The sequence below is a fragment of the Triticum urartu genome, chromosome 3A (genome assembly GCF_056163025.1).
Source record: "Triticum urartu cultivar PI428250 chromosome 3A, HENAU_Tu73, whole genome shotgun sequence".
Taxonomy (NCBI): domain Eukaryota; kingdom Viridiplantae; phylum Streptophyta; class Magnoliopsida; order Poales; family Poaceae; genus Triticum; species Triticum urartu.
In genome coordinates this window covers 344,653,414-344,677,062 of record NC_141875.1, presented here as the reverse complement: position 1 = coordinate 344,677,062, position 23,649 = coordinate 344,653,414, and the positions used below count along the sequence as shown (strand labels likewise).

The window sequence follows — 23,649 nt, the reverse complement described above, 5'->3', positions numbered from 1 at the left end:
CTACACCAAGGGTAAAATGGACTTTTCATGTCGGATTTAACGGTGTTAGTGGTCAAAACTGATGAAAATGTCATATAGGGAACAAACTGAAGTTTGAGTGTTAGAATAGGAAGATTTTTTTTTAGTAGGGTCAGAAAGGGAACCAAATTTTAAGGAAGTGCCAAATAAGGAATTCTCTCAATTTCAAGTGGGTCTCTGCGAACATGGTAGCAAGTATTTTGTGCTATCAAGTTAAAATGTGTATATACATCTCATTATAGAGAACAATCCAACATGCTACCTATTAGAGAGGATTAAACCATGGATATTTTTTTCATCGCGCACATGGATTTAGCGTACCTCTGCGTCATTTGGCGCGACGGGTCCACTAGTACTCTATATAAGCAGGGAAAAGGACACCACGCTGAAGGTTGATCTCTCTTGTAAACTTACATGCAAAGGCAAAAACACCACACACAGAAGTAGGGTCTCCTCCGGCGAAGGCCCAAATGTGTATAAACCCTTATGCATACTCTCATCTATAGCTTTCGATGGACACGACGCTCCTCCATACACATCCCTATACAAACAATACGGTGGTCATACTACCATTAATACATGTGACCACGCAAATCATCGTATGGTTGAATAGTTGTGATATAGGGTACAGCTGAGCCAGGGCCCGTAAACAGATTTCCGCTTGTCCATCCCATAGTCGAACTAGTAGTTTTAAGATATCACTAAAATATACTCTAGAAGAGAGAATATAGACAACAATAGGCCACAATATTTAACAATCATCCCACTGGTAACATTTCATCCAGACCGAGAAACTCGAGTGAAACTTGCGTGTTTCAGCACAACGAACAGGCCAACATGTTACACTTGTCCAACTTGAGTTGTTGGTATCCTGTAGGCGGAGACCAAAACAGGTCGTTTGCACAACAATATAGACATCATCCTTCATGCTTAGCAATGGTGGGGAGGTCGTCGTCCTTTTCAATTGCAAGATTAGTGCGTCAAGATCAAGTGAGGCGTGATTTTAGCCAGTAAATCGTTGTTGGATTCTCCCTGTTACCAAAATGGTAGCTGCTTCTACAATCGCACGACTCTGCTTTCTAGATCTTCTGGACACTGTATCCAGCTTCTTCAGTATTCAAGCTGTCGTTCCAGCTCTGAAACTCTGACCCTCCGAACTGTACTTCCTTAATGCCCAGATGACTGCAGAGAACCAAACAAACCCAAATAAGATTGAATTGTTCTTGCATATATGAATACCGTAATAGAAACTTGACAAAGTGCAGAAAAATGCGAAGGTAGCAGTGTCATTCTAGCACTGTACCGCCCGGGGAACTAGCAGTCAGGCAGATTCATTTTTGTAGAGGATTGGTGCAACTCACGATATATTGATCGGGTGCATATGCACATATATAGGTAAAAAGGGAGCCACATCCTCAACTATACAAGGAAGGAGGAGGGCTTGTTGTACAAGAAATACACATGCGATATATACATCTCAACACCCCCCCGCAGGCGAAACGTCGCCACGGCCGACGCAAAGGCTGGATCGAAAATCCTCAAAGGACGCCGTAGGCAACCCTTTGGTCATGATGTCCCCAAACTGTTGGGAAGTAGGGACGTGGAGAACTCGGATATGTCCAAGAGCCACCTGTTTCCGAACAAAATGAATGTCAAGCTCAATATGTTTGGTGCGGCGATGATGAACCGGGTTGGCGGAGAGGTAAACTGCGGAGACGTTGTCACAGTAGACAATCATGGCCTTGTCGACAAGACAAGAGAGCTCATGAAGAAGCTGACGAAGCCACGAGCACTCTGCAACGACGTTAGCCACCACTCGATACTCTGCCTCATCACTGGAGCGAGAAACAGTGGGCTGCCGCTTGGACGACCAAGAGATCAAGGACGGTCCAAGGTAAACACAATATCCCGAAGTGGAACGTCGCGTGTCAAGGCAGCCGGCCCAGTCAGCATCAGAGTATGCGGTGATGTCCAGAGCGGTAGAGGCATGAAGAGACAACCCGAGATCCATGGTGCCGCAGATATAAGGAGAACCCGCTTGACCGCAGTCCAGTGAGCATCACGAGGAGCATGCATGTGTAAGCAGACCTGCTGGACAGCATACTAGAGCTCCGATCATGTCAGAGTGAGATACTAAAGAACTCCCACAATAGACCGATAAAACGAAGCATCTGGAGCAGGAGAGCTGTCGGTGGCAGAGAGCTTGGCCTTCGTGTCGACAGGCGTGGACGCGGGTTTGCAATTAAGCATCCCAGCGCGATCAAGAAGCTCATGAGCATACTTCCGCTAATGAATAAAGAAGCCATCCGCATGTCGAACAACCTCGATCCCGAGGAAGTAGTGCAGAGGACCTAAGTCCTTAATGGCAAACTCAGCGCGAAGACGGTCGGTAAGCTGTCGAAGAAGAGCACTAGAGCAAGCTGTCATGATGATATCGTCGACATAAAGCAGCAGGTAGGCGGTAGCATCACCATGGCGGTAAATGAACAATGAAGCATCGGAGCATGTGGAGCGGAAGCCAAGCTGATGAAGAAACGCTGCGATGCGCTGGTACCAGGCGCGGGGAGCCTGCTTGAGCCCGTACGAGGAGCGGGAAAGCAGGCAAACATGCTCTGGGTGAGTGTCGTCGACGAACCCCGTAGGCTGCTGGCAATACACGTGCTCCTCGAGGTGACCATGGAGGAAGGCGTTGGAGACGTCCATTTGGTGCACCGGCCACGCACAAGATACCGCAAGCTGAAGGACAGTGTGAATCGTCCCAGGTTTGACAACCAGGGCGAATGTATGCATGAAGTCAACACCAGCACGCTGTCGGAAGCCTAGGACCACCCAACGTGCTTTATAGCGGTCGAGTGTGCCATCGGGATGAAACTTGTGCTTGAACACCCACTTCCCGGTAATGATGTTGACGTGCCGGGGACGTGGGACAAGCTGCCAAGTCGCATTGCGCTGCAGGGCCTCAAATTCCTCCTTCGTCGCTGCGTACCAAAGCGGGTCACGAAGAGCCATATGAGCGGAGGTCGGAAGAGGCGACAGAGGCACCGTGGAGGCTGGACAAGCGTACTCATCAGCGGAGTAGCGGAGACTCGGCCGATGAATGCCCATGCGTGCACGGGTAGCGGGGTCGGCGGGCTATATGACAGCAGCCGGTGGAGCTGCAGGAGCCGGGGCGCGCCAGGCGCTACCACGCCAGAAGGTGGCGGGCTGGGCGTCTGCCCCGGCGAAGATGCTGGTGAAGAAGAGGCCGGCGAGCCTGGCAAGACCGGCGAGGCCAGCGTGGCCGGCAAGGAGGCCGGCGAAACCGACGAAGCCAACAAGGGGGCTGGCAAGGCCGGCGGTGCGGGGACCAAAGGGAGAGGTCCCGGTGCAGCACATCGGTGAGAAGGGCCAGGCAAGGCGGGATCATCTCCTGCGGGTGGCGCCACCAACTGTTCCTGTGCAAAAGGAAAACAACGCTCGTCGAAGTAAACATGCCGAGAGCTGATGACACGGTGAGACACCGGATCATAACATCGGTAGCCTTTAGTGTTAGCCGGGTAACCAAGGAAGACACAAGGCAAGGATCGAGGAGCAAGTTTATGAGGAGCTGTGGCTGCTACACTAGGATAACAAAGACATCCGAAAATGTGGAGACCATCATAGGACGAAGGAGAACCAAAGAGAAGATGATGAGGGATATAATTCCAACGGACATGACAAGGACGAAGGTTAACAAGAAGTGTGGCGGTGGCAAGGCCATCAGGCCAAAACCGGGGTGGCATGTAGGCGTGAAACAGAAGAGTGCAGACACAATCATTGAGAGTGTGAAGAACTCGTTCAGCCCGGCCATTTTGTTGGGAGGTGTACGGACATGTTAGCCGGAAGATAATGCCGTGGTTGGAGAGAAGTGTACGGATGGTGATGTTATCAAATTCCTTCCCGTTGTCAGTTTGAAGAGCATGGATGGGACGACCACATTGTGTAGACACATAGGAATAAAAGGCGATGAGAGTGGCGGGAACGTCGGATTTCCTACGAAGCGGAAAAGTCCACACAAAGTGAGAGTAGTCATCGAGAATAACAGGATAATATAAAAAACCAGAGTTACTCATGATAGGTGACGTCCATACATCGCTATGAATCAATCCAAAAGGATAAGATGCAACTGTCGAAGAAGAACTAAACGGGAGTCTTAACATGTTTGCCCATGCGGCATGCTTGACAAGAATGAGCATCCGCTTTATTACATGAAAAAGAAAAACCCTTGACTATTTGACGAAGTGCGGTGGAGCTAGGATGACCGAGACGGGCGTGCCAAAGATCAACGCCGGCGGAAAGAGCGAGGGATCCAGCACGCGAAGATGATGAAGGCTGGACGCGGTACATGTCGCCGGGCTGTCACATCGGTGAAGAACCATCCAGGTACAGGCGTCCTTAACAAAAAAACCAACTTCGTCAAATTCGACAATTACAGAATTATCACGGGACAGATTACGAACAGAGACTAAATTTTGAATAAGTTGAGGAGACACGAGCACATTATTAAGAGACAATGGCCTAGACGTAGAAGGAAAAGGAGTAGAACCGACATGAGTAATGGGAAGACCAGCGCCGTTACCGACGATGATACGAGAAGAAGTGTGAACGGGAGACGCGGAGGAAGGGCTACCCGGGTAGGCTGCCATATGAGATGATGCACCGGTGTCCATGAACCAGTCGCCACCACCGGTGTAGGAACCGGGCTGAGGCGTGTACTACAGCGCCGACAGCAGTGTCGGGTCGTAGGAGACCGGTGGCGTGGGGTAGCCAGTAAAGCCCATCACCCCCCACTAGGGTTCGGCCCGCCATAGCTGAACGGTGCGGGGTAGGGGGAGGCGGCGGTGTAGCCACGCCGAGCTGAGGGGCCGCGTAGAAGGCCTGATGCGTCGGCCGAGCCCCGAGAAGACCCGGGAGTGGAGCGCGAGGAACCGGCATCGTGTAAGCATGCACAACCCCGGTCCAGGGATTGTGGCCGGTACCCCAAGGCGGCGAAGGGAGCTGCTGGCCACCACCGCGCTGCTGACCACTGCCGTTGTTGGAGCGGCCACCACAGCCGCGCCGGTTGCCCTAGTGTTGTTGCTGCTGTGGAGGTGGCGGGGCAGGCGCCTGAGGCCGAGGCGGGAAGGCGCCGTAGGGGGCGCCATAGCCACCCGCACCAGCGGGTGCTAGAGGCACCGGCGGGCGAGGATGCTGAGGCAGCGGGGCGCCGTGGCCATCGGCGGGAGGTGCTGATGAAGACCCACCGGGGGAGTAGCTAGCGGCGAGGGCGACCGCGCGAGCCCGCAGATTCTTCAGGCGACGCTCCTCAAGGCGAAGATAGGCCACCGCCCGTTCATAAGTACGGCTAGCCATAAGAGTAAGATTGGAGGCGGCGTTACCGAGATCCTCGTTGAGACCGGCGGTGAGGGTGGAGAGGAGCTCGTCCCCAACCTTGAAGCCGACGTCGTTGAGCTCGTCGAAGAGGGTCTTGAGGCGCATGCAGTAGGCATCAATGGAGGAATCGTTTTGGTGACAACCAAAAAACCCCTGCTGCAAGAAGACGATCCGTTGGAGCTTGTTGTTGGTGAAGAGGCCGATGATCTTCGTCCACACTGTGTAGGCATCATCACCGTCGCGAACAACGGTGTGAAAGATGTCCTTGGACACGGTGAGGAAGAGCCACCGGATGATGGTGGCGTCAACCGCCATCCAATCCTCATCGCGACGCATGGCGAGGAAGTCGGTGGTGCCGTCGATGTGATCACGGAGATTGTACTCACGGAAGAGGAGGTTAAAATAGGTTTTCCAGGCATAGAAGTTGGCCTCCGTGTGAGAAAGCTTGATCGGGACGCGATCAAAGATCGGAACGTCGCGGATGTACGCCGGGTTTGGGAGAGAGCCGGCATCAGAGGAGGAGGCGAACGGGTTGCTGCGGTGAGAGAGACTCGAGTGAGACATGGCAACGGTGGAGGAGGAGCTCGGGGTGGTGCGGGTGTTGGCCAGGGTTTTAGGGTAGCAGGGAGCGGCGCGGCTGGGGATCGGGAGTGCGGCGGCTAGGTGAGGGAGCGACGTGGCTGGGGGATTGGGAGTGCGGCGGTTGCAGCGACTAGGGCGGCGGCGCAACACGGGGAGGCGCGGCGGCAGCTAGGGCAGCAGCGGCAGGAGGTAGGGTTAGGGCGCGGCGGCAGCTAGGGCTACAGCGACACGCGAGGGAGGACCAAGTTAGGCTGATACCGTAGAGGATTGGTGCAACTCACGATATATTGATCGGGTGCATATGCGCGCGCGTGCGTGTGTCTATATATATATATATATATATATATATATATATAGGTACAAAGGGAGCCACGTCCTCAACAATACAAGAAAGGAGGAGGGCTTGTTGTACAAGAAATACACATGCGATATATACATCTCAACAATTTTAACATATGAAGTCCAACAAGAACTAGACACATACTTGCCATTATTCAGACATACCAATCATGAGTGACACGTTGGTAAAGAAACAAATCAATTAATATGCATTCCTTTCAGGTGGTCTATGTCAGGGCCGTGCTCGAGGGCACGCGATACCAGGGGCAGGAGACCGCCCCTTTTGCTTGGTTCGAGGGTGGCATGGCAGACACGGATACTACATGAGATGATCGGAGACATGCAGTTTACCAAGGTTAGGTCCGCATGATGCGTAAAACCCTACTCCTTGTTTGGTTTCTTTGGTGGATGGAGGTCACAAAGTTGTGGAGTGGTGCTACTTGTTCCAGGAAGGAAAAAGCAGATTCTAAGCTTATGTCTAATTACCTAAAAAGGTGTCCCTTTATACGGTAGCCTGGACCTTCTTTTATAGGGTATATAAGGGTCACCACAGTTGCTAAGAGCATGTCCAGCCGTTTGGCCCCTCGGCACACCCGACGAAGGGCTTTGGGCGTTTGCGCCGGCGGTTTTTTCGGCCTGGGGGAATCAAGTTTCCAGCCGCGCCCCCAAGTTTCGGCCCCTAAACGCACAAAAATTCAAAGTTAACTTTGCCGCCACCAAAAAACGACACAAGTTCGGCGATCAACATGCCACAGGTCGGCGATCGAACATAGCCAAAGTCCGGCGATCAAAAAGGGGGAACCATAGACATGGAACTCAAACTGCTGGCTCCTCTGCCGTAGGGCTGGGAGAGGTCGGCGTCGGCATTGGCGTTGTGGGCACAGCTTCAGTGCTCGGCGTTGGCGTAGGCGTAGGCGTGGCCGTGGCCTTGGGCGTAGGGGCAGTGGTCGCCGCCGGTCCCGGCATCTGGTTCAAGATGAGGCCGCGCTCCGCCAGGTACCACGCCTTCACCTGCTCGTCCATCGTCGACATGTTTGCTCCCATCAGGAACGCCAGGTCGGTGTTTCTCTTCTTCACGGCAAGGTCGAGCTTGACGTCCTGCTTCGTCATCAACACCGACCACCTCGCCTCGGATTTCTCCTCCCTCTTGGCGGCGTTGCTCTTGGCGTCAGCGATGCACTGTTCTATCAATGATTGCAGTCGTTCGACAGCGGGTGCCGCGTCCCTCGCCGCCTTGGCCCTTTTGTTGCCATCAAGACGCCCTTCTGCTGCCGCCGAGGCAGGCGCGTCCGGGTTGTAGACATCGTCCTTGGCCTTGGCGAGAGCGAGCCGGCACTCTGTCCATTTCTCGCACAACTCGATCCTGGTGAAGACATGAAGGAACTTGAACTCTTTGTCGTTGTTGTCCTGGCGAAACGTGTCGAACATCCGAACCATCTGCACAGTCAAAGAACAAGTGTCGGCGAAAAACACGGCGAAGAGCTGGGCCGGCGAGCGATGGACATACCAGACGCTCAAAGTTGGTGCCGCTTTTCGGGCGAGCCATGACCTCCTCTTGAATCCCATGCCACTTGTTGCAAGGTTGTTGGATGGTCGCCCAATGGTTCGCCGTGGCCTTCTCGCCGCGATCCATATGGATGTTGGCGAAATCGGGGTCGACCAACTTGCGCTTGTCGAACACTGTCTTGATCCTTCTCTAGTAGGTGTCGGAATTCTGATTCGCGCCGGTTATCGGGTCGATGCTGACAGTCTTCCATGCTTCGGCGAGGCACTTGTCTTCCTTTGGCGTCCACTTGACGCGAGGCTCGCCCCGCCTGGCGTTGGACGGCCGCTTCTTCTATCTCCCTTTGGCCGCTGGCTTCGCCGGCTCTTCCTCCTACACCTCCTCCTCGGCATCATCGTGCTTGACGTCCTCCATGCCGATGGCGGTATCTAGCGTTTTGTCTTGCGTGCGGAACCCGAGGCACGAAGCGGGGGCGACTGAGCCATTCGTGATGATCTCGTCCATGTCGGCATCTGTGCTGCTGAACTGCGGCGCCGAGCCATGTGCGAAGGGTAAGGCCCCACGGCGCATAGTCGACGCAGGCGAGCCTGAGTACATCGGCGGCGAGTAGCTCTACTGGGCGTGCGTGTGCGTGGGTCGAGGTTGAAGACGGGGGGGACACGTGCGGGTCGGGTTTGAAGACGGGGGGACGCGCGCGTGGGGTTGAAGCCGCCAAGCGTATCGCCGTCGACGTACCCAGGCGAGGGCGCGTACCCCCACAGTGGAGGCGAGAAGTTGGCCGGCGACGTGACGCTCTGCTGGCTCCCCCACGCGCCTTCTGTGCACTGGCCGACCTTGAGGTGGAAGGTTGGCCATCCCCACGCGAGACGCCTCCTCCTACTCCGGCGCCGCGTCCCTGGCCTTCTTCATGTCGAGCCTGTTTCGCCGATCGGTGGTGACCGCCGCCCGGCGATCAACGTCGGCCTTCCACTGGGCGTTCGACAAGCCCGGGGGCCTTGGCATCGGCGCCCTCGGCTTTCTCTGCTTTGGCTTGGACAGAATCGGTGGATAGGCGAGGGGGCGCATACTTCTTCGGCGACATGGCGAGTGGATCTAGGGAGAATGGCGGGAGCGGGCGGGGAAGAAGGGGGTCGGTAATGGGAAAATGGAGGGAAAGGGAAAACGGCGGGAAAAGGCCGGTGTCGCCGGCAGCGCGGGCCCACGCGTCTTTTCGCTTCAGCCAGTGCCCCCCGGTGCACTGGGTTCCGCTTGGGTTCGCTGGATGTAATTTCAGCCCAAACCGGCTAAAAACGGGGATTTGGGGGCGCGGCTGGGCCATTTTTTCGACGCCGACGGTAAAAAAAGGCGCCCTGGGGGGCGGCTGGAGATGCTCTAAGAACGGTGCACCTAGACGTACACCATGGCGTCTGGCACCTACCTACCGCATTAAATATGGGGGCAAGTGTCTTCTCTTTCTGGCTCCGGGAATAAACGCATGTCCCATCGCTGCCGCTAAGCGTAACTACCCCCTATTAACATGCCACGCACCGTAACAGGTGCCTTCTCTGTGGTAAAGGAGTCGGGCGCGCGATGCGTCATGACCGCTTACAGGGCGGATGCCCTTAGCGTGCCACGCGATAGTAAAGGTCTGCGGCCTACGCGGCCGGTGGGCCAGGCTACTGCAGCGTCGAGGGGTTGTCCCGGTGTCGAGCCGAGCTTTGCCTGTGGTGGATCGGACGCTTGTTCCCGAGGAGATTCCTTTGCAGGAGCCTACGCCTCTGGCGTTTTGGGGAGGGGGGGCAGAGAGGGGCTTCGAGCAAGCCCTGCCATGCTGGTATCTTGGTGACCTCCTGGCGAGGAGGCCACTGTCCCCCTAGCGCTGGAAGGTCTCCGGGTACCGAGTATCCATGACACCGACAGTAGCCCCGGGCTTGGGCCTGCCGTGCGTTTTCCTCATAGCCATGGCTAGGTCCCGTCAGTATGTGACCGAGACACATGGCGAGGGACGGCTCTTCGTATAGTAGTGCCGAATTGACCGCTCGGGGAATCCCCTGTAGGGATGGGCCTGCTCTGCGCGTGGGCGAAGTGACAGGGGCCACCAAAGTCTTGAGGGGCGTAAGAATCGAATCCTTTGCGCGCTGCGCTTCGGATTTGAGACGCACATGCCTCCATGCACCATCAAATCGATGCAGCGCCGCTTCAATAATCGCATGGAGCGCAAAGCGTCATGATGTCTTCGGTATTAAAACCCATCACTTAGTGATGCGACGGTACATCACTTGGGTCTGCATGGTGAAGCCAAAAGGTTGATTAATGGCATTAATCGCTGGTGGGCAAGCTTCGCAGGGCTCTGAACAGCACCGTCCTGCGCCTCAATGGCGAGGTCGTGGAGCTGTGGAGGCGCTTGGAGCGCAAACGCGCTCTTCGAGAGGAGGCGGAGTGTAACACCCCGGATATGATTTACCCAATATGTAATCCAACTCTTGCCGTTTCCGGCCTTAAGTTATTTTATTTTCTCGGGTTCGGGTCTTTGTCTCCGTGTGTTGTTATCGTTGTCATGCATCTCATATCATGTCATCATGTGCATTGCATTTACATACGTGTTCATCTCATGCATTCGAGCATTTTCCCCGTTGTCCGTTTTGCACTCCGGCGCTTCGTTCTCCTCCGGTGGTCATTTCTACCTTTCTTTCATGTGTGGGGATTAAACATTTCCGGATTGGACCGAGACTTGCCAAGCGGCCTTGGTTTACTACCGGTAGACCGCCTGTCAAGTTCCGTACCATTTGGACTTCGTTTGATATTCCAACAGTTAACCGAGGGACCGAAAAGGCCTCGTGTGTGTTGCAGCCCAACACCCCTCCATGTTGGCCCAAAACCCACCAAAACCCTCTACATCATCTAGAGCGTTCGATCACGATCGCGTGGCCGAAAACCGCACCTCATTTGGACTCTCCTAACTCCCTCTACCTCTATATAAAGACCCCCTCCTCCAAATTCGCGGATCCCCTCTCCCAAACCCTAAAAATCGGATCTCCGCCGCCGCCGGACGAGTCGGACGCGTCCGGATCCGCCACCGCCACCACGTGGCACCTCCCCACTCGCCCGCGAGCGCCCCACATCGCCGGCCCGTGAAGCTCGCCGCGAGCCCTCTCCGGCCCACGCTCGGTCGCCGCCGCCCCGCGGGAGACCGCGCCTCCCCGCGCCCATCTTCCCCGACGCCGACGAGCCGCCGCCGCCGCGCCCGCCATTGCCGCCCGCCGTACCGCACCTCGTCGCCCCTGCCGCGGGAGCCCGCCGCCGAGGAGCGCCGTGCCCGCGCCACCCGACCTTCCTCTCCGCCGCCCGAAGCCCGCCGGCGCCACCCCTGCTCTTCTCCGGCACGGGTCCGCCGCCGCCTGCCTCCTTGATTCCGGCCGACGATCCTCGGGAGTCGCGCCACTGCTACAGTACACGCGGGCTAGATCTGGATCCGGTTTCATCTCGGTTGACTTTCTTTGCCCGAAACCCTAATAATTTGCTATGTTCATCATGTCGTATCTCCTCATACGTAGCTCCGTTTTGGGCATATAGCATATCAAAATGTTTGTCTCAGAGAGTACATCATTTCATCTCATTGCATCATTTTCATTTGAGTTCATCTTGATGCCCGAAATGCTGTTGGAAGAGTGCTATTTGAGTTAATTGTCAGATCTGCTGCTCCAATTGGATATTTGTCATTTTTGCCATGATTATCGTGTGCATGTTATGCCCATGAGCTCTACATATGTTTTGTTAAGGGTTTTGCCATCTCCAGAGGTGCAACCCATGTATTTTTGTGATGTGTGTGGTGACTAGCACAAGCTTGCTAAGTGAGGCATTTGTTAATGCTGATTTCAGGGACTTAGCATTTCCACTAAGTCCTTGAGCTGTTTATCTCATATGGCCATATGTTCATGTTGTTTCCTAGTGATCCGTGCCTCTTTTGAGGATGATCAGTAAGGATGTTTTGCTAATATTGTAGTGCTCTATCCATCCATGTCTTTGTTTGCAATTATGGAGCACCCTAGCTTGAGTCAATCGAACTCTATTTTTGTCATTTCGTGAATCTGGGCAGATTGTCTACTTGTTAACGATTTTGCCGATGTTGTTGTAGTTGATCCGTGCATGTCATGCTATTGTTCTTGCCATTTCTAGCTTGCATTTTGTGTATTCTTGATGGGTGTATGCTTAGCTTGTCATGACTTGCTCTGTAGTGAGTGCATCAAGCTCGTAAATATGCCTACTTGATATCTGTTTTCAGCATGCTCCAGTTTTCACTAAGTCTGAGAACTGATTATGTTTTTGCCATGTTCACATGCTTGCAATTGTATTTTCTGATCCCTTTTGGCTCAAGGTCACTAAGGGACTTTTGTTAAGCTCTTTGAGTAGCTCCATGCCATGCTTTACTTTGCCATGTTCAGGTCCTGTAGCATGTAGTTTTGTTGCTCCAAAGTGTGCTATCTGATCTAACATTCCAGACAAGTGTTAATTTCATTAAGTCTGAAATCTGTTTACCATATGCATTTTTGCCATGCTTGTTTGAACCTGTTAATGGATGAATTGGCCGTAGCTCAGTGCTAGACTTATGTTAAGCATCATGAATGGATTCCTGTCATGTATTTTTATGCCATGTTTGGGTGCTGTAGCATGTTCATCTTGTTGCATTTAGATGGCTACTTGCTGTAAATCGCAGAACGTGGTCATATTTGAATCGCTTGCCATTTCCAAACCGTAACTCCGATTCCGGCGTTCTTTATATCGTTTTCAAGCGATTTCATCTCATCTTTCCAGTGGCACACTTGGATTTCCAAGTTGAGGCCAGGTTCATTCATTCCCTGTCACATCTTGCATATGCATCCCGCATAGCATACCATCTTTGCATCATATTGTTTGAGCCTTGCACGTGGTTGATTGTGTCCTTGTTGCTTGTTTGTCTTGTTTGGGTAGAGCCGGGAGACGAGTTCGCTAACGAGGAGCCCGTTAAGTTTGCTTTCGAGGATCCAGTCAACTCTGACAACATTGCAGGCAAGATGATCATACCCTCGAAATCACTACTATCTTTGCTTTGCTAGATGCTCGCTCTTTTGCTATGCCTATGCTACGATGCCTACCACTTGCTTTCATGCCTCCCAAATTGCCATGTCAAACCTCTAACCCACCATGTCCTAGCAAACCGTTGATTGGCTATGTTACCGCTTTGCTCAGCCCCTCTTATAGCGTTGCTAGTTGCAGGTGAAGATTGGAGACCGTTCCTTGTTGGAACATTATTTTACTTGTTGGGATATCATTATATTATCTTGTTATCTTAATGCATCTATATACATGGTAAAGGGTGGAAGGCTCGGCCTCTCGCTTAGTGTTTTGTTCCACTCTTGCCGCCCTAGTTTCCGTCATATCGGTGTTATGTTCCCGGATTTTGCGTTCCTTACGCGGTTGGGTGATAATGGGAACCCCTTGATAGTTCGCCTTGATTAAAGCTTTTCCAGCAATGCCCAACCTTGGTTTTACCATTTGCCACCTAGCCTCTTTTTCCCTTGAGTTTCCGAAGCCCGAGGGTCATCTTATTTTAAACCCCCCCGGGCCAGTGCTCCTCTGAATGTTGGTCCACCTGTCAGCTGCCGGTGGCCACAAGGGGCAACTCTGGGCTGGCCTACCCGTACCTAGGACAATCTGAGTGTGCCCTGAGAAAGAGATATGTGCAGCTCCTATCGGGATTTGTCGGCACATTCGGGCGGTGTTGCTGAATTTGTTTTAACCTGTCGAAGTGTCTTGAAGAACCGGGATACCGAGTCTGATCGGAACGTCTCGGGAGGAGGTCTATTCCTTCGTTGACCGTGAGAGCTTGTCATGGGCTAAGTTGGGACTCCCCTGCAGGGATTTGAACTTTCGAAAGCCGTGCCCGCGGTTATGGGCAGATGGGAATTTGTGAATGTCCGGTTGTAGATAACTTGAACCTTAACTTAATTAAAATGAATCAACAGCGTGAGTTACTGTGATGGTCTCTTCTCGGCGGAGTCCGGGAAGTGAACACGGTATTGGAGTAATGCTTGCCGCAGGATGCCCTCTAGTTACTCGTTCGTGCTTTGCCTCCTCTTCTCGCTCTCTTTTGCGAACAGGATAGCCACCATATATGCTAGTCGCTTGCTGCAGCCCCACATATTTTTCCTGGCCTTACCTATAAGGTTAAATAGTCTTGATTGCGAGGGTGCGAGATTGCTGAGTCCCTGTGGCTCACAGATTACTATTACACCAGATGCAGGACCCGATGATTCCGTTCCAGATGACGCGCTTGAGCTCAAGTGGGAGTTCGACGAAGACTCTCAACGATACTACGTGTCTTTCCCTGATGATCAGTAGTGGTGCCCAGTTGGGGTGATCGGGACCGTGTCGCATGTTGGGTTATCTTTTATTTTGGCGCCGTAGTCGGGCCATGAGTGTTTGAATGTTGTAATGCTATTTATGTACTTTGTTTGACGTGGCGAGTATAAGCCAACTATGTATCTCCCCTTTATTATTTATGTTACATGGGATGTTGTGAAGATTGCCTAACTTGCGACATTGCTTTCAATGCGGTTATGTCTCTAAGTCGTGCCTCGACACGTGAGAGTTATAGCCGCATCGAGGGCGTTATACGGAGCAGCTTTTCGACTGCCTCTACGTCGACCACAACGCCCAGGCGGGGGCCCTGTGCAACATCTACCTCCAGATCAACGACGGGATGGCCACCATCGGGCTCCGTCCGTTTGTGTCGTACGGCGCGTTCGCCGGATGCAAACTGGACCACTTGACAGCCTTCTTCCACCATCTGACCGAGGAGCTCGCCGGCCTGCGGCTCCGAATGGAGATCGCCGTGGGTGTAGAGGGCGAGCAGGCGGCCAGTGCAGTGGTCGCGCGCGTCCTCGTCGGAGTCCACCACCATGATCCCCACTTCCATGTGGAGGTGGTGCTCGAAGACCTCGACATCGAGAAGCGGAGAAGGGCAGAGCAAGCAGTGGCGCCGTACCTTGACACTGGAGAATGAGATTGACTTCAGCGACGCCTGAAGGCTCTCCTGGTCGACCGCCGATGGCCTTCCTCCTCCCCACTCTCCTTTTTCTTCTTTTTTGCTTAGGCCGGTCATAGTGGGGAGTAACTTATACTAGTGTCATACATATGACACTAGTCTAAGTTACTACCTTCATAGTGCAAAGTAACATAGTAGTAGTGTCATAGAAGACTTCATTAATTAGCTTGTAGACTCATCTTGTCTTGGAAAGCGCTATGTTACAGTAACATATTATGTTACCACCTCTCATTAACTACATGCCACATAAGCAAATATTTCTCGGAGTGCGCTATATTATTTGCTAAGTTACTCCCACTATGACTAGCCTTAGTTGTCCCTTTTGCCTGGGGGGCAAGAACTGGCACAGAGTATCGTAGTTTATGAAAGCAATGCAGTAATCCGTAGGCATTGCGTCTTTTGCAGCTCACCGAAGGTTTGTCTCGGTCGGCTATGTTAGTTATATGCTAATTCCCTGTTTGTTCTGTTTGTGTTGCGATTTTTGAGTGTTCCCCATTTTGTTAGCGTTTCTAGGCAGGTCTCAAGTACTAGTATGCTCGTCGTAGGGCATCAGGGCTAGCCCGACGAGCGTCTACGGGATATAGTGTTCCTCTGCCGTTTCCGGGAAGGAGTGCCGTGCCGCAAACAGCCTTTGGGAGGACCGAGCCTTTGCGGGAACCTTACTTCTGTAGAGCATCCTTCACGCATAGGTTACGCCAAACCGTAAAGCCGCCAGCCCAAAGGGAGGACACTTAGCGCAAACGTATATATAAAAAAGTTTAACTACGGGCACTTAGCTGTAGCCAAGAGCGGGCGTTGTGCTGGCCGAATCTCCCCCCACGCCTTGTTCCCGTCGGCATGTGACTCACCAAGGTCCTTGTATTCTGTTGTGTGTTGTATGCATGTCAACCCTGGCCGGTGCGTGTAACCTTGGCCAAATCGGTTCACGAGTTATGAAGTACACCGTCCAGGCACTTGCGTAGTACTCGACGTGTGGGAGCGATCCGTGCGAACGCCGTTCTTCCCAACAACAGGTCTAGGATTTTATGGTGGTAGCTAAGCACCATGGTAGCCCCCGGCTCGTGGACAGATTCGATCGTGATTCTCACGCATACAACCTGGTAACTGAAAAAAAAAACAAGTTGAACAGCTTAGTTGGAACAACTTAAATTTTATTTATCATACACAGGATCTGCACCCGGATACATGAGATATGCGCCCGGTATTTACATGCGTGTTAACAGAGCGGATCTGAAAAGACTTGCGCCTATAAGGGTAGAACTTGCGAAGATGGTACTTCTGGAGGTGCTCGATGTTCCACGAGTTCCATACAGGGATCCCATCTTAGGTCTCTAGACGGACTGAGCCTGGCCTGGTGACCTGAACTACCCAGAAAGGGCCTTTTCACTTTGGTGGCAGCTTGTTTGTTCCCTTCCCAGACTGAATCCGGCAAAGGACAAGGTCACCTTCCTCAAGCTCCCGGGGACGGACGTGGTGACTGTGATAGCGCAGTAGTCCTTGCTGATAGCGCACGGCATGAACAGCGGCCCGGGTACGGACCTCCTCAAGCAAGTTGACATCATCATGTCTTCTTCATCATAAGCTTGCACCCAAGAAGAGCCCTAAGTGAGTTCCGTGGGGAGTACAGCTTCAGCCCCGTAGACGAGGGCGAAGGGGGTTTCTCCTGTAGCTCGGTTTGGCGCGGAGCAACCAAAGAACTGCAGGTACATCAATCCATCGTCTACCGCATTTCTTCAGCCTATCAAAAGTTTTGGTCCGGAGACCGTGCAACACTTCAGCGTTGGCCCACTCTGCTTGACCGTTGGCCCACTTCAATGAGACACGAATACGTAGCAGATTTAAGCGCCAAGTTGTTCACGGTATGTTGTGAACGCACCACTTGTGAACTGGGTGGCATTGTCGGTGATGATGCGCTTGGGCACACCACAACGGCAGACCAATCCCCTCAAAAATTTGAATGCAGATTGACCAGTGACCTTTCAAACAGGTTTCACTTTCAGCCATTTCGTGAACTTGTCGATGGCGACGTACAAGTACTCGAAGCGCCCGGTGGCCCGGGGAAAGGGCCCGAGAATATGCAGCCCCCAGCCCATGAAGAGCCATGAAAGGGGGATGGTTTGGAGTGCCTGCGCCGGTTGATGAATGCTTTTGGAGTGGAACTGGCAAGCTTCGCACCAGTTCAATGGCATCACTTATGGCGGTGGGCCAGTAGAATCCTTGTCAGAACGCCTTGCCTACCAATGCACGGGACCCGATGTGGGTACCGTACATTCCTTCATGAATGTCTGCCGGTAGCTTTCCTCCTTCTCTGCAGGATATGCATCGAAGCTTCACCCCGTTTGGCAGTCTTAGATAGAGGTCCCCATCTATCAAGACGTACATCTTGGCTTGGCGGGCAACTTTTTCTACTTCTTTGCGATTACCCGGGAGTTCATCTTCTTGAAGACAACAGACGAGGTTCGCGGCCCATGTCGGGGCTCGCGGTTCGACCGCTAGTACTTTGTTCTTGACAGGGACAGTCTTCCCAGGATCACTTGACGGAAGCTCTCCCGGGAAGGCCTTGCCTTCCTTGCTTGGGTAGGCCTTGAGTTTCTTGGCCTTGCATTGTGTTGGAGTGACTGTGGGTTGTGTGAGTTTTAGACGAAGATGCCTGGGGTAATGCGTGCCTTCTGCGCTGCCCATTTGGATAGCTCATCAGCAATGTAATTTTGAGCACGCGAGATGTGCTTCATCTCCAAGCCGTCGAAGTGGCGTTCCATCTTTCTTACTTCATCGACGTATGCCTGCATCTAGGGCAGTCGTAGTCTTTGATGACCTGATTGATAACCAGCTGAGAGTCGCCCTTGACGATCAGCTTTTTGATTCCCAGTCCCGCAACGATGCGAAGTCCGAGAAGCAACCCTTCATACTCAGTTGTGTTGTTTGTGGCCTTATCCCAAGTGTGCAGTATTTGGATGACGTCCTTGAGGTGTTCTCCGGACAGGGAGTGGAGTAACACTCCAGGGCCCGCGCCTCCGAGTGAAAAAGAATCGTCGAAGTACATCGTCCAGTGGTCTGGGTCCTCTTTCCGGGGAAGGGAGGTTACTTCTTTTTTGTCCGAGGGCGTCGGAGTCCATTCTACGAAAATTCCGCCAATGCCCTGCTCTTGATGGTATGCATGCTGGCGAAGGAGAGGTCAAGTCATGACAGCTGAAGAGCCCACTCCACGATGCGGCCGGTGACATCCCAGTTGCGGAGGATGCGCTCGAGTGCATACGAGGTGACCACAATGATAGGGTGTGCTTGCAAGTAGTGCCTGAGCTTCCGGGAAGCAATGAGTACTGCCAAGAGGATTTTTTGTACTTCCGGGTAGTGCACCCTAGCCTCGCGAAGGATGGCACTGACGAAATATACCGGCCACTGCATGAGTTTCTTCCCGGCAAGCCCCTTCGGCTGGCTTTGGGCACTTGGTGATGATGATTCCGGTTTGTCGGGGTTTGTTTCCCCCATTCCGGGATCTTCCTCTTGCTCCGCCACTAGTGCCGCCCTGGCTTGGCCTGTGGTGAATCGGACGCTTGTTCCCGGGAACGATTCCTTCGCGGGAGCCCGCCGCCTCAGGCGTTCCGGCGCAGGGGGCGGGGGTGGGGCGTGGGAAAGTCAAGGGATGTGCAAGAGGAATCCCTCTTGATGACTTGCTTGGAGGTCTCCTGAGTCCTGCCTTACTTGAACCCCTATAGGGGGGTTTTGGGCATGCCCTGCCATGCTGGTGTCATGGCGACCTCCTGGCGAGGCGGCCACTGTCCCCCGCGCGCCGGAAGGTCTCTGGTACCTAGTATTCATGACACCGACAATCTACGACGTTTTCTTCCAAAGGCAATTCAGCATAAGGCTCACATAGATCGCTTGCAGGCAGTGAAGCACACAATAATCGAAGACCAGAATATGCTTAAAATCTACTGCAGCTTTGAAAATTTTACAAGTTCTGCAACTAACTGAACTTCAATTTGGATGTTTTTTCCGGAGAGTGAAAATGTTACTCCTGGTAAATTTAAAACCATACAATGTCTAAGAACTTACCTACAAAGAAAGAATAGCAATTGCTTCGCTTTAGAGAAAAAAGGAAAATAAAAATCAATTCGTTGCAGCAGACCATTGTAAATGAAAGTATGGGACATAAATGATTGTGGACCTAAGTGGTTCACTTAAACGCGTTTCGGGTGCGCAATTCTTGAGTTCATGGACTTAAGTGTTCCTTCACCATGAGTTTATGGAGTAATGGTACCTTTTACTCAAAAAACATTGCAGTGTTCAGATTGTAAAGACCCTACACACATAACTAGGTAAGAACTAGTGCCTTCCGTTCCATTTTAATTTGTTCAACAGATGCTACACCATGATTCCAAATTAATATTTCTCAGACATGACTTTCATGAGGCATGCAAAACAGAAAGACAGAGGGAATACACATAATGTGAAGTATATCTAAGGATCCAACTGCATCATTGTTCAGATCCTGATGAACAAAGCCTTTAGTCCCAAACAAGTTGGGGTAGGCTAGAGCTGAAACCCATAAGAGTACAGTATACAACAACAATGATAAAATAGCAACAAGTGATTCCTCAAAAGAAAAATGAAGTTCAAGGTTCAGAGTCTCACTCCGAATTTATGGTGGTTAATGAATTAAGCAGGATGTCCAAAAGCAATGGATCTTGAATACCAATGTCCACCCTGGGGAGATCAATAAGATCAAAGCTAAGAGTCAAGGCTGATGTCAAATGCAACTACATATTGAACAAGTACAAGATACATAATATTTTCTGTCAGATAAATCTATTTTAATTAAAGGGACTGGATATTTCTGACTCAAGCAGCCACACAAGCCTGAGAAAAAAATATATTAGTATGATAAATGTCATTTAATGAAGATGTTGCACAAAGGTATAGTTTAGTGTTCAGAGTTGAAATATGGAACAGTTTAGTGTTCCAGTAGATGTTGCACAAATGTACAGTATATTAGATAAATGGATAGTTCATACAATTCAGATGCTTGTCATAAGTGGAACTAGTAACAATTTCAGTCAGAGTTGGGACGTCGTACAAACTGATTTGACATACATGCAATAAGTCATAGCAGGCTTATTGCACCAACAAATTTGGTTAAAAGTCCAAGGTCGCACCAACTGATTTCTGAAAATTAAACCCAAATTCAATGGTCTTTTTGTTGCAAATGCTCCGTTGCATGTAATGTGTTATATTTTGCAAAATCTTGCTTATACAAACAACTGATAATGTCATTTAATAAAGAATGTTGTGAAGCCAGATAGAACAATCATGAAATCAGACTGTGGAATGACAACCCTGTTCAAGTTACCCTGCCATAACTCACGTGCCAACATGAAAAAAATTGCAATCAACAGTTTGTAATAAGGGCTAGAGAAAGAATCCACACCAGACACGTGCTAGGTTCTCTTGAATCTCTAGATCACCAATGTTGTAAAAGGATGTTGGTGTGGCGTTTGCTGCTTCAAGAGCATCATAAGTTGGTCTTTTACAATCTAAACTCAACTGTGATAGCTGCAAAGAAACAGTAGTTTCTTACTGCAAAGTAGGAAAGTCCAATTGAAGAACTGAAGTGACCACAATATCCAAGATAATAGCAGATGTTAGGTGTTATATTCTTTTTATGTCAGCCATTTCAGCAAACACCATAGGATAGTGAAAGTGAACACTATGAATTAGCTGTGTGGTGAGCCACGTAAGGTCATCTACCAGTTTCAAAATGATAAATGTCCCATAATTAGCTGATATAAAGATTCTCATACCGTAGTATCATCCTAGTTGAAGTATATGAGCAAGAAAACAAAGGATTTGCTCTCTGCAAACTTCAGAAGGGGCCGTACATCCGGTGCAATAAGTTTACCTGCATATTCACGGAATTGCACCCACCAAGGCGTCCAAGTATATGCCATGATCGCAGAGTCTGCAAGCACAATAAAAACGAAAATGCAACATCTTGTGAATATATTAGCTGCTACATAAAGCATCACGAGTACTTTATTTTGAAGGAAAAACGAAAGAACTCACATCACAAATTAATTTCACATCTTTTGGCAACAGAGCATTGTAGAACTCAAACCATATATATGAATTGGAGAAATCAAACCTAGCACGGGCAAGAAAAAACGCAAATTAATTACACTAGCAAAAGATCGTGAATACATCTTGTACACATGGTGCATGTATGAGAGTATGGAAGAAAACAGCGCTGCTGTCTTTAGTCGGAAAAAAAAACTGTTGCACCGAAAGTGTTCTTGTGCTCATCTCGGGTGAACAGTAAAATCGAAAGAAAATGAAAATAAATTAAAAAAATTCTGATTTTTTTGTGGTAACCTTTGATAAATGTTTTCTATGCTTGAAAATTTTCAAAAAAACAAAATCAGTACTCCAAAATGCTTTCAAAAAATAGCAGTTTTGGAGTATCAATTTTGTTTTTTTTGCCACGACTTCCAGGAATGTTCATTCATGATAAATTTTTGCAAGTACATAGAACATTTGTCAAAGGTTCCCAAAAAAATCAGAATTTTATGAATTTGTTTACTATTTTTCCCGATTTTACTGTTCACCGGGAGCATTTGAGCTCGGGTGTAAATATTCCACGTCCTGTTGCACCTAGCACTATAGTTGTGCTCGCCTCCTCTCCAAGGGGGGCAGCACGCGCGAACCCTAGCCGCCGCTGCCCCATCGCTCTCCTCCTCAACCTCCAGCCCTGGCCACTGCTGGATGAGGCCAACGGCCTAAGCCTGGCTCGACGGATGGCAGCGGCAAGGCGACCTCCCTACGTGTGTGGCCCATCGCCTTGGCCGGCGCAACCTGCTCGCGGCATGGTGGCAGAAGCCGGGGCAGCAGCGGGCGGCGAATCTTGTGGCAGCCTGCTCGTTAGCGTGACGAGGAGGTCGAGTGCGGCTGACCATGGGGCGGTTCGACTCGCATGGAATCCAGGCCCCGGTGCCTGGATCTGATGGTCACGACAACGGTTGTCGTGCTCGTGGGGACGATAGTAGCCAGTGCGGCAGCAGGTGCTCACTTGTAGCGCCCGAATTCGGGGCGGTGGCCTGTGGTGGCGCATCGGGTTAGGCTGGCCATAGTGGAGGTAGCATAAGTACTATCATGTACTTGGGACTCGCAAACATGCTTATGTGGGAGGCAATTAAAGAAGAGAGAGATGGTTATAGTAACATAGGTAGATAATGTAACATAATAAATGTGGCGCTACTATGTGTCATGCATGGCAATAAATGAGACCACCTATGATACTAATCTATGATACTATGCACTATAGAGGTAGTAACATAGACTAGTAACATATGCATGTTACTAGTCTAAGTTACTCCCCACTATGGCCAGCCTTATGGGCGGCTCGGCGCATGGCGAATCTGAGCCACAATGTCATGCTTCCTTGGTTGTGGTGACGCTTGTCGGGCACATGGGGTCGAAGGTCTTCGATGCGCGGTGTGGTGGTGGTAGGTTGGTGTGGCCAGCCTATGTCAGGCTCGGGAATGGAGCCTGGATGGTTAGGACAACAGTGATACCCTGAGCCCACGAGGTATTAAACCCAAGCTTGACGCTTTGGTGTCTCATAAAGGCGGAATGTTCTTTCAGTGGGAGGCTCAAGACCCGCCTGCTTAGTCTCTCGGAGGTGCTCATGTTCATACAGGTAAGTCTATGTATGTGCTTGTAAGCGTCTGTACTGTGATTCTTAAAAAGAACTCATGTTTCTCAGAATGAAGTTTACCCTCTTTCTCTGCCGGGAAGAAGAATGAGATCCAATTCAGAATAGGGGTAGTTGAAAGACAGAAATTACGTGTCGCTGCTGTCTTTCGTCAAAAAAAGAGGGGGAGTATGGAAGACATAATTACTTGTTGAAGACGACCTTCATGGCATTGGACGAGCCGGTCTTGGCCTGCACGATCTTGTGTCGCTTCTTCTTTATCCTCTCCTCCATCTACCCGATCAAAGAAACAGACCCATCATTAGAAGGACAAGCCATACAGGGGGGGGGGGGGGGGGGGGGGGGGGGGGGGCGGGGATCATTGCTCACACGGGACTGGGCTTTCTTGGGGTCGTCGAAGTATCCCCCCATAATGTCCGCGATCTCGGGGTCGTGCTCGTGGTCGTGGTCATCCTCCGCGTGCTGCCCCCGCCTCGGGAGCCCCTCCTCCTGGAGCTCCTTCCCCTCCTGCTCCTCCTCTTCTGTGGCCGTTGCGTGTACAGTTTCCCCTGCGCTTCGGCGGGCGACGAGGCGGGAGGAGGGCCTGAGCCCAGGGAGTACGCGTACGCGCGGAGTCGCTGTCGCGGCTGGGAGCGGTAGCGCAGAGACGGTGAGGAGCATCCTGGTGAGGGCGGAGTTGATTGCTGGCTGCTGATACCCTGCTGGTGGTACTGAGGAGATTGTGAGGCGCGTGTTCCAGAGGCACGTTGGAGGTTGCAGAACTAGGACTGGGGGGGGGGGGGGGGGGGGGACTCGGGAGCGTACCAGTGTAGTGGATGAGGAAACGAAGAAGAGAGACTTTTTTTTTGAGACAAGCGAAGAAGAGAGACGGGCGGGGCCAATCAGAGCTGGCCAAACGGGCTGTGCTAGCTGGGCCGGCCTGGTAGCACGCGGGCACGGGCTAAACGGCCGTGTCTGGGCCTGGAGGCTGGGCACGCGAGCTGGCACCGCATGACGAGAGCAATTAGTTGACGAGCGCTCGTTCGGAAGCCTCACAACGATTAG

The 23,649-nt window shown here is 51.5% G+C and overlaps 1 protein-coding gene across 3 annotated transcripts; it reads right to left on the bottom strand.

Annotated features, from left to right (window-relative positions):
- Nucleotides 1-404: 404 nt before the first annotated feature.
- LOC125544018 (oxidoreductase/transition metal ion-binding protein (DUF3531)) lies at nucleotides 405-23,379 on the bottom strand. 3 transcript variants are annotated; one of them, XM_048707542.2, is made up of 7 exons: nucleotides 22,975-23,379; nucleotides 22,793-22,878; nucleotides 20,961-21,039; nucleotides 20,797-20,856; nucleotides 20,326-20,450; nucleotides 19,533-19,604; nucleotides 405-1,200 (listed from the first exon to the last, which is right to left on the bottom strand). In XM_048707542.2, exons 1-7 carry the CDS (start codon nucleotides 23,263-23,265, stop codon nucleotides 1,098-1,100), a joined length of 816 nt encoding a protein of 271 aa, XP_048563499.1. In that variant the 5' UTR covers nucleotides 23,266-23,379; the 3' UTR covers nucleotides 405-1,097. The 3 variants fall into 3 exon arrangements, with proteins under 3 accessions (XP_048563499.1, XP_048563498.1, XP_048563497.1); XM_048707541.2 differs by lacking the exon at nucleotides 405-1,200 and adding an exon at nucleotides 4,069-4,430; XM_048707540.2 differs by lacking the exon at nucleotides 405-1,200 and adding an exon at nucleotides 15,813-16,001.
- Between the last annotated feature and the right edge of the window lie 270 nt (nucleotides 23,380-23,649).

What these genes read in the sequence shown, in the direction of transcription:
- LOC125544018 (XM_048707540.2), bottom strand. Translation starts at nt 23,265, where the DNA reads ATGCTCCTCACCGTCTCTGCGCTACCGCTCCCAGCCGCGACAGCGACT. An exon ending in ATGTGAAATTAATTTGTGAT is followed by an intron (nt 20,857 to 20,960) that starts GTGAGTTCTTTC and finishes TTGTGCTTGCAG; the next exon opens with ACTCTGCGATCATGGCATAT. An exon ending in GAGAACCTAGCACGTGTCTG is followed by an intron (nt 19,605 to 20,325) that starts GTGTGGATTCTT and finishes TGATCTCCCCAG; the next exon opens with GGTGGACATTGGTATTCAAG.